At 43.1% G+C, this 9,293-nt stretch overlaps 1 protein-coding gene across 1 annotated transcript; it reads left to right on the forward strand.

Moving 5' to 3' along the window:
* Positions 1 to 769: 769 nt before the first annotated feature.
* On the forward strand, positions 770 to 1,726 carry LOC115526434 (olfactory receptor 4D6). The gene has a single exon (XM_030333824.1). It carries the CDS (start codon positions 770 to 772, stop codon positions 1,724 to 1,726), a length of 957 nt encoding a protein of 318 aa, XP_030189684.1.
* Positions 1,727 to 9,293: the final 7,567 nt, after the last annotated feature.

Raw genomic sequence — 9,293 nt, forward strand, 5'->3', positions numbered from 1 at the left:
GCATATCAAAGACAAAGGGATTCTTGATAAACTGGCTTAACAGGACTCTTGCAAAGACAAGCCAAAGACTTAGTTACAAGGAGTTATATATCAAAGATCAGGGATGAGACATTTGATCAGATACCAAAGGTAGGGTCTTCTTGCTAAACTGATTTAGCAGGATTCTCAGCAAAGAAAGAATAGAAGGCCAAGGTCAAGGTGCCCAATTAACATTGGTCTTTGTCAAGTCAGAAAAACTACTTGCATCTGAATCCTTGACTTGCCACTCACTAACTTTGCAATTGTGCAAATGTGGGCAAGTCATTAACTGCTCTAAACTTCAGCTTCCCTTATATAACATGGAGATGATCATCACCACTCTCTAGACCCCACACAAACATCATAAGAATAAAAATCAAGATATTTCAGGTGAAAGACTTTGGTAAAGAGTAAAGTTCTGCATACATACTCTTGCAGGACAGAAGGCAAGACATAGTCAAATGACCATAGTCCTGCCATCTCCCTCTTTCAGAGGGAAGGCATCAGAGTGTGATGGCTCTTGCTGTCCGCTCAGGGTATTTCCAATAGGAAAGAAGAATCATCAGGATAAAGAATTTCCAGGCCATAAGAGGGGAGACCCTAGCCCAGTTTTTCTGAGTAGTCATGATCTGGATGCTTGAGATAGCCTTAAGGCAATATGGGATAAATGATGCTGTCCCTTCACGACACCATACTCCTAACCCTAATGTACCTTCTCCCAAGATAGACATGGAGGAGGGTAGTCCCAACCATGGGCCAGAGCAACCACACCAATGTGAAGGAATTTGTCTTCCTAGAACTCACTCACTTCCAGGAGCTGGAATGTTTCTTGTTTGTGGCTTTCCTTGCTGTATATGTAACCACCGTGCTGGGCAATGCCCTCATTGTGCTGACCATCACCTGTGAGTCCCACCTTCACACTCCCATGTACTTTCTGCTGCGGAACAAATCGGTCCTGGACATTGTTTTTTCATCTGTCACTGTTCCCAAGTTCCTGGTGGATCTGTTATCAGAGAGGAAAACCATCTCCTACAATGGCTGCATGGCACAGATCTTCTTCTTCCATTTTGCTGGTGGGGCAGATATTTTCTTCCTCTCCGTGATGGCCTATGACAGATACCTTGCAATTGCCAAACCCCTGCATTATGTGACCATTATGAAGAGAGAGGTGTGGGTGGGCTTGGTGGTGGCTTCCTGGGTGGGCGGTGGTTTGCACTCAATTGTCCAGATAATTCTGATGCTTCCACTCTCCTTCTGTGGCCCCAACATCCTGGATGCCTTCTACTGTGATGTGCCCCAAGTAGTTAAGCTGGCTTGCACCGATACCTTTGCTCTGGAACTTCTCATGATCTCTAACAATGGGTTGGTGACCCTGCTATGGTTCCTCTTGCTCCTGGGATCCTACACCGTTATTCTGGTGATGCTGAGATCTCACTCTGGGGCAGGACGGAACAAGGCCCTGTCCACCTGCACCTCCCATATCCTCGTGGTGACTCTGCACTTTGTGCCTTGTGTCTACATCTACTGCCGGCCCTTCACTACACTGCCCATGGACACAGCTGTGTCCATCAATAACACGGTCATTACGCCCATGCTGAACCCCATGATTTATACCCTGAGGAACAAGGAGATGAAGTCTGCCATGAAAAGACTACACAGAAGGCTTGGACCTTCGAGAGCAGTAAGCTGGGGTGAGCACTCACACTGAGACCGGAAACCTATGCTCTGCTTTCCTCAAACTGCTGTCCTGGGGCAACAGACTGCTAGCTCGTTTGCCAGTCATTTCTGAATATCCTCATAGCCATTTAACTCTCTTCCAGGAAGGATGAGATGAGGCTGAACATGAGCTATTGGGCTTGTGACCTTGGGAGAAGTAGGGGATATAAGGTGAAAATCAATAACCTGATGCTATTTTGGTATAACCTGTGATTCTCGATGCTAACATATTTTCCTTACTTTTACCACTTAAAATATGGAAATGACACTGTCTGTTCACAGGGTTGCCATGAGAATGAAGAATAATAAAGGCTAAGAGGGTGGTCATTAGCACTGCTCATGGCGTTAATCAGGCACAGAATCCAGGTTCCCTATTGTCTAGCCCTCTAATCCTAAATATGCATATATGGAAATTATGGATGTGTTTATTTCATGCATGCTCTCTCTGGTGGCTCTGTATTTCCAGTTAATTACTAAAATCATTCCTTGATTTAATATTTTGAGTACAGAATCTTCAATATATTTTACCTACTAGTGAAAAGAGAAGAAATATTTTAAGTCATGTTTAGTCAGATATATACATGGACAAATCTACGCTTGGACCAAGAATCTCCTGTTCTCAGGTCCATTCTACTAATTTGCCCACTGAAATTAAACTCAAAAGTGCTTGTATGGTTTGGGAATATATCTGCACAAAAGCCACAATGGTTATTTATTTATTTATTTATTTATTTATTTATTATGTTTGTTTTTGAGAGAGAGAGAATGCACAGGCACGGCTGGGGCAGAGAGAGAGGGGACAGAGGATCCAAAGCAGACTCTGTGAGATGAGCAGAGAGCCTGAGGTGAGGTTTAAACTCATGAACGGCAAGATCATGACCTGAACCAAAGTCGGACACTCAACCTATTGAGCCGCCCAGGTGCCCCGGTAATTTCATTTATGTTAACCTAAACTTTCTTTTTCCCTCTCTTCTCTCCCCATCTCACCTTCAGAGATTTTATAGCTGGAGCAACACTACGGGTTTTGTCTACGTATGCACGGCAAGCAAGACAAGTCGCTTAGAACAGCAAAAACAAAAATACCTAAGAAATACCTTTTCACACATTCAGGACCTGTTTTGTGTCCCAGGAGAGGAAAGAAATATATTGCATGCAGGGTCACTTAGGAACAGCCATTGGGTCTGTGTTGTGCTCCACCTCTCTCCTAAGAAAAGGATTCCCAGGAAATAAATATGTAGGAAGACAATAAATGTCCCTTCATCCCCTATGCTCACCTCAAATGCCACCCTTCAGCCTACAGGAGTCATTCAAAAATTGGACAATTAGTAAAGAAACTCAGGAAATTACAACCTACAGGACAATTTTTTGCGAATTGTTATAATGCATTAATATTTGGCTAAAAAGGTCCTGGTAGGTGGTATATACCTGTGATCTTCTCTGAGTCCTACAAAACAGAGATAGTAGGCCAAGACTTTTAATCATATGGCAGCACTTCTCAAATTTTTCCAAATCATTATGTCCCAAGGAAGTTTATTAGATATTTTCCTTTTTTTTAAGTTTATTTATTTATTTTGAGAGAGAGAGTACAAGCAGGGGAGGGGCAGGGAGAGAGGGAGAGAGAGAAACCCAAGCAGGCTGCATGCTGTCAGTGCAGAGCCCAGTGCAGGGCTCAATCTCATGACCATGAGATCATGACCTGAGCAGAAATCAAGAGTCAGACAATTAACCACCTAAGCCACCCAGGTGTCCCAGATATTTTTCCTAATTGTTCTCCCACGGGAAAATTTAATACCAAAGATAGACTGTGTATCCTTTAATGTACTGAGGCTCTTTGAAGGCCACACATCATTGTAATATCTAAGATTTTTGTCGTCCTTAAAAACCAATTTTTGTCCCCTTCGGCATGCTGCTCACATTGAGAATGAATGATCATATGGGATTAGATGTTTCTATTAATATGTTTCCCTAAAACCCAGAGAATCAGAACAGATAGATTTATGTCTTCTGGGGTTTTACAAGAATGTAGAAAGCAAAGAAACATGAGCATCTGTATATGTGCGTGTGTGTGTGTGTGTGTGTGTGTGTACTTGTATGCAATAATGACTTGGAAACTTTAATAATTCCCGCTGGAACTCCAAAATGATCAAAGAGGGTCCGTTCTCCTTCCACACTCACATCCAGTAAATTCCCTTCGCTAATTCTCATGTTAGGCTTGGGCCTGAGGGACCAGTATACACAGCAGGGACACTTTGGGACAGGCAGAAGAGCCAAGATGACATGATCCCTGAGTCTGCCCTTTCTAATGTGAAGGTGGAAGAGAAGACCTTGAAGTCTAATGTAACCAATCGTGAGAAGGACTTGACGTTCTAACGAAGGTTCCCTGGCATCATACACACTGGCACCCCACTGGGTCTCAGATGGCGTGAATTCCTGGTTGGATACCAAAGGTTTAGGTAAGGACATGGAACAGTCAGTGTGAGACACTGTGGGTTATGCATGAACAAGATGAGCATGAAAAATGTGCCCGGTGTACCAGACACTGTAAAAAAGGATCAAAACTTTAGTGAGAGAAAATGGAAGTGGATGTTAAATGCTGGGAAAGGAGGGATATCTTTCTAGGGAGAAAGGGCCCCTGACACGGGGTCAGCAGCTTGTATTTGGTGAAACAACTGAGATGCATTTGGAGAGATTTTGTTGCAGCTTAGGGTCTGTCCATGGGAATCACAGAGTGTTTTTACACAAGATGGGTACTTCCTTAAAAAAACAAACAAACAAAAAACAAACAAACAAAAAAAGATTTTAAAATGCCCCAAATTCCCTTAAAAGCTGTAGAGGTTTCAAAGGCAGTTCCATATCCACACACAGCCCATGACTCACTGGGTCTCTTTGGCCTTTGATCCAGAGCCAGCTTTATTCCCAAACCTGATGACCTAGCACATGAACGCTCCAGTCCACTTGGGTAACCCACACAAGTTCACCGAAACACAAACAAGCAAGTGATTTCAAAGAGAAGCTGTTCTTCTGTTAAATAACATTTTATATTCTGCAAAAGTCTTCTTCAATAACTCTTCAGGGAAAACAGGGATGATCCTGTTTTCAGGGGGAAAGGGAAAGGAATCAAGTTAATTGAATGCCTACTATGTGCCGGGTACTTCACAGACATGAACGTAGTCGCTCCTTATGCTACCCAATGAAGTAAGTATTATGCTTCCAAGTTTACAGAGGAGGAAAGTAGAGGACTTGCTCCAAGTAACAAAGAAGGAAGAGGCAGAATTCCAGCCCAGGTATGCCCTACTCCAAAGCCCTTAATATTGTTCCACACCAATAACACTGTTTTACAACTGAGGATCTGAGGCACAGAGAGGAGTGACTTTTTCAAGGTCACAAAGCTATTTTATAGCCTGGAAAATGCATCTCTCTCTGGCATCCTTGAGGTCAAGTCAAGGACATTAACAAAAGAATTTCTTAACCTGTGTTTGTCAAGGTCTTTCTCACTCACCCAACACTCCAGTGCCAATGCTTATAAGGCATGATGTGCACTTATCAACTACATTTGTTCATTAATCTAAAAAGCATTTAGTGGCACCTAATATATGCTCCAGACTAGGTAAAGCTTTGATGATCTCAGGATGAATGGAACCCTGAGCAGGCAGGATGAACTTGAGGGGTAATGGGGAAATTATATTGAACAAAGGAGAGACAGATTTGTAAGAAATTAGATGGAATAATCTGTTACAAGCGCCAGAAGAGAAGTCAATGCAGGGAATGATGAGTCACAAAGGGGTGTCAAGAAAGTTTTCACAGAAAAGGAGACTCTGAACCTGAGTATTGAAAGATCAGTGTTTGTGAAGGTAGAAAAATAGGAGATTCTGGAAGTGGGGGTTGGGGAGGGCATGATGGATAGAGGGAACAATGGGAACACAGATCCAAAGGCATGAGCCAGCAATAATTTGCATAACATTTAAACACCCTGAGGGGCACCTCGGTGGCTCAGTCCCGGTTAAGTGTTTGACTCTTGATTTTGGCTCAGGCCTCCCGGTTCATGATTTCGAGCCCCATGGTGGGCTCCACACTGACTGTGGAGCCTGCCTGGGATTCTCTCTCTCTCCCTGCACCTCTCTCAAAATAAACAGAATAAACTTTAAACAATTTAAACACCCGAAACAGAGAATCAAAGGAAACAAGACACCAGATATCAAGAGGAGTTTAATCTTTATTGTGTAGGCAATAGGGAACAATTGAAGATTTTCAAACAAAGGACTATGTATGGTGCCATTTGTGACTTATAATTACATTTCTGGAAAAGACAGACAGGATGAATTAGACAAAACTACACTGAAGGAAAGGACACCAGTTAGGAAACTTGCAACCATCTAAGGAGAAATGACAAGGGGTTAACTGAAGACCAAGAAAAGGGGGCAAATTGAGACAGGTGAGGAAAGTAAAATCCTCAGAACTTTTACACAGTGCCCAGGTTCCTTGCAATGTGAGTGACTCAGTATAAGCCTTCTGGATAAAACGTGCTACCCACCAGTACCTGCTGCAGAGATGACTGTGCCCACAGAGACAGAATAAACAGGACACAAGGCAAGTAGTGATATTCTCCAGAGCAAATGAGATGCAATGTGTGTTTGGGGTTTATTCAGCCACATGATTTCTCAAGGCTCTCAGAACTTGTTTCTACACAGACCAAGAGCAATGCTTCCCAGGTGGGCATGATCTGGGGACCACCTAGATGTTCGTGCCAGATGGCTCAGACAGATGTGTAGGCTGAGGAGGGCTTTTTTCCTCTAACTCTGAGTTAATTTTGTCACCACTGCCACCATCATGAAACTTCTCAGAAATTATCAAAATGGCATGGGTGGAATATGTATTTTGCTGAGAGCCAAAGTCTGGCTTCACTGCTAGCTTTCTCTACATCCTTCTGTGTGTCTCTTAAGCCTCCCTGGAACTTTTTTTTTTTTTTCAAATTTGACACTCAAGCAATAAAAGGTTGCTTGCTCCTGAATCCCAAGGGCAAAATAGAATGAATTGAAAATGCTCTAAAAAAAAAAAAAAAAAGAGGTTAGAGTGGGAGAGAGCCAAAGCATAAGAGACTGTTAAAAACTGAGAACAAACTGAGGGTTGATGGGGGGTGGGAGGGAGGGGAGGGTGGGTGATGGGTATCGAGGAGGGCACCTTTTGGGATGAGCACTGGGTGTTGTATGGAAACCAATTTGTCAATAAATTTCATATATATAAAAAAAAATGAATAAATTAAAAAAAATTAAAAAAAAAAAAAAAGAAAATGCTCTAAATTGGATTTGCCACTCCCTTCCCAACCAGGATGCTTTAGTAAGAGAACATATGGCCTCTGCAGAGGGGGCACTACCATTGTTCCCTTGGCTGTCGATCTGTACTCCATCCGGCAGTGGAAAGCCTAAGCTTATCAGAAACTGCTCTGGGTTGTATAGGAAGGGCTCACCTGTATTGCCTACAACCCCGTGGTAACCTTGCGCTTCATGCCCTCTACGTATGCATGCCTGGACTGTGCTGTCGTCTTCGTGAGCAGAACCATCTCGAGTATCATCCTGGTCCTCTTCTTTGTGTTAAACCCTAATGTCTGCATATCTATGAAATGAAACTTTTTAAAAAATAAATAAATGAAAAGAAGACTTGTCATTTCTGAAATATAATAGAAGGGCAATGGTCTACAATTCCTTGGTCATGGAAAGAGGAAATGGAGGGGCTGATGAGACCCACCATTGAAAGGACCAGAAAATTGTGTAAAGAGTCCCTTATGCAAATTATTCTTGGATTTATATAGCCTGAAGCTGGCAGGCAGCACGGAAGAGTAGAAAGATCCTAGAACCAAGAGACAGAAGAGACTTGTGTTACTACTTTTCCTGTGCCGCTGATTTTCTATATGACCGTGAAAAATTGGCTTAATGCTTATTGAGTTCAGTTTCAGTATTAATTGACATGGGAATGCTAACACTTTTCCCCCTAACTTCAGAGCGATATTAGAAATATTGATTGTAGGGGGTGCCTGGGCGGCTGAGTCGGTTAAGCATCCTACTTCAGCTCAGGTCATGATCTTGCAGTTCATGAGTTCAAGGCCCTGTCGGCCTCTGTGCTGATAGCACAGAGCCTGGAGCCTGCTTCAGATTCTGCGTCTCCCTCTCTCTCTGCCCCTCCCCCTCTCGCACTCTGTCTCTCTCTCTCTCTCTCTCTCTCTCTCCCAAAAATAAACTTTGAGGGGCGCCTGGGCAGCTCAGTCGGTTAAGCGTCCGACTTCGGCTCAGATCATGATCTCCAGGTTTATGAGTTCAAGCCCACGTCGGGCTCTGTGCTGACAGCTCAGAGCCTGGAGCCTGCTTCGAATTCCATGTCTCGCTCTCTCTCTGCCCCTCCCCTGCTCATTCTCTGTGTCTCTCTGTCTCAAAAATAAATAAAACATTTAAAAAATTAAAAAAAATAAGTAAAAAATAAACTTTGAGAAAAATTGATTGTTATTAGGTGTGCAGTAACTTATAAAATTATAACATGCTGTTGAAATCGATCCCTATTATGTTGTCACTGAAAGGCCTATGAGTGTTGGTTTATTCCAATGGCTCTTAAGGAAACCAAGTGCAATGAGAATAAAATCAGAGATGCTCCAGTTCATGGAGCACCTTCCATGAAGCCTTCCTCAGTTCTCTTCCTCAGCAACCTCTAGGGGTGGATTTTAACAGATGTCAAAGGCCCCAACGAGTACAGTAGGGAAACGAATGATCCAGCCCACACCACATTTTAGACTAATGAGGGAGCTGAAGCAAGGAGAAGTGAGTGACTTCCCCAGGTGACACAACAAGTTCATGAAGAATAAGATAATATGATTAAAAATAAGAGCGTGAGAAATCTTGAAAAAAGAAAACCAAAGCAGGAGTCCTCACAATCCCACACTTCAAGCTGTATTACAAAGTTTCCACAGATGAGATAAACCTTTGCTTGATTTTTTTTTTATGTTGATTTATTTTTAAGAGACAGAGACAGAGCATGAGGGGGGTGTGGCAGAGAGGGAGGGAGACCCAGAATCTGAAACCGGATCCAGGCTCTGAGCTGTCAGCACAGAGCCCAACGCGGTGCTCGAACCCAGGAACTGTGAGATCCTGACCTGAGCCGATGTCGCATGCTTAACTGACTGAGCCATCCAGGCGCCCTCTTTCCTTTTTTTTTTTTTTTTTTTTTAAATGTTTATTTACTTTTGAGAGAGAGAGAGAGAGCGCGCGCGCGCGCGCGCGCGCGCACAAGAGGGGGAGGGGCAGAGAGAAAGGGAGACAGAATCCTATGCTTAACCAACTGAAACATCCAGATGCCCCTTTTTTCTTTTTTTTTTTAATGTTTATTTATTTTTGAGAGACACAGAGAGGGAGAGAGAGAGAAAGAGAACAAGAGGGGGAGGGGCAGAGAGAGAGGGAGACACAGAATCCTATGCTTAACCAACTAAGCCACCCAGGCGCCCCAAACTTTGCTTGATTTCAATGCCTCAGTAATATTATTCTCTCTTTCAAAGCTGTACAGGGAGGAAGAAATATCCA

Source organism: Lynx canadensis, chromosome D1 (assembly GCF_007474595.2).
Source record: "Lynx canadensis isolate LIC74 chromosome D1, mLynCan4.pri.v2, whole genome shotgun sequence".
In the NCBI taxonomy this organism is placed as follows: Eukaryota; Metazoa; Chordata; class Mammalia; order Carnivora; family Felidae; genus Lynx; species Lynx canadensis.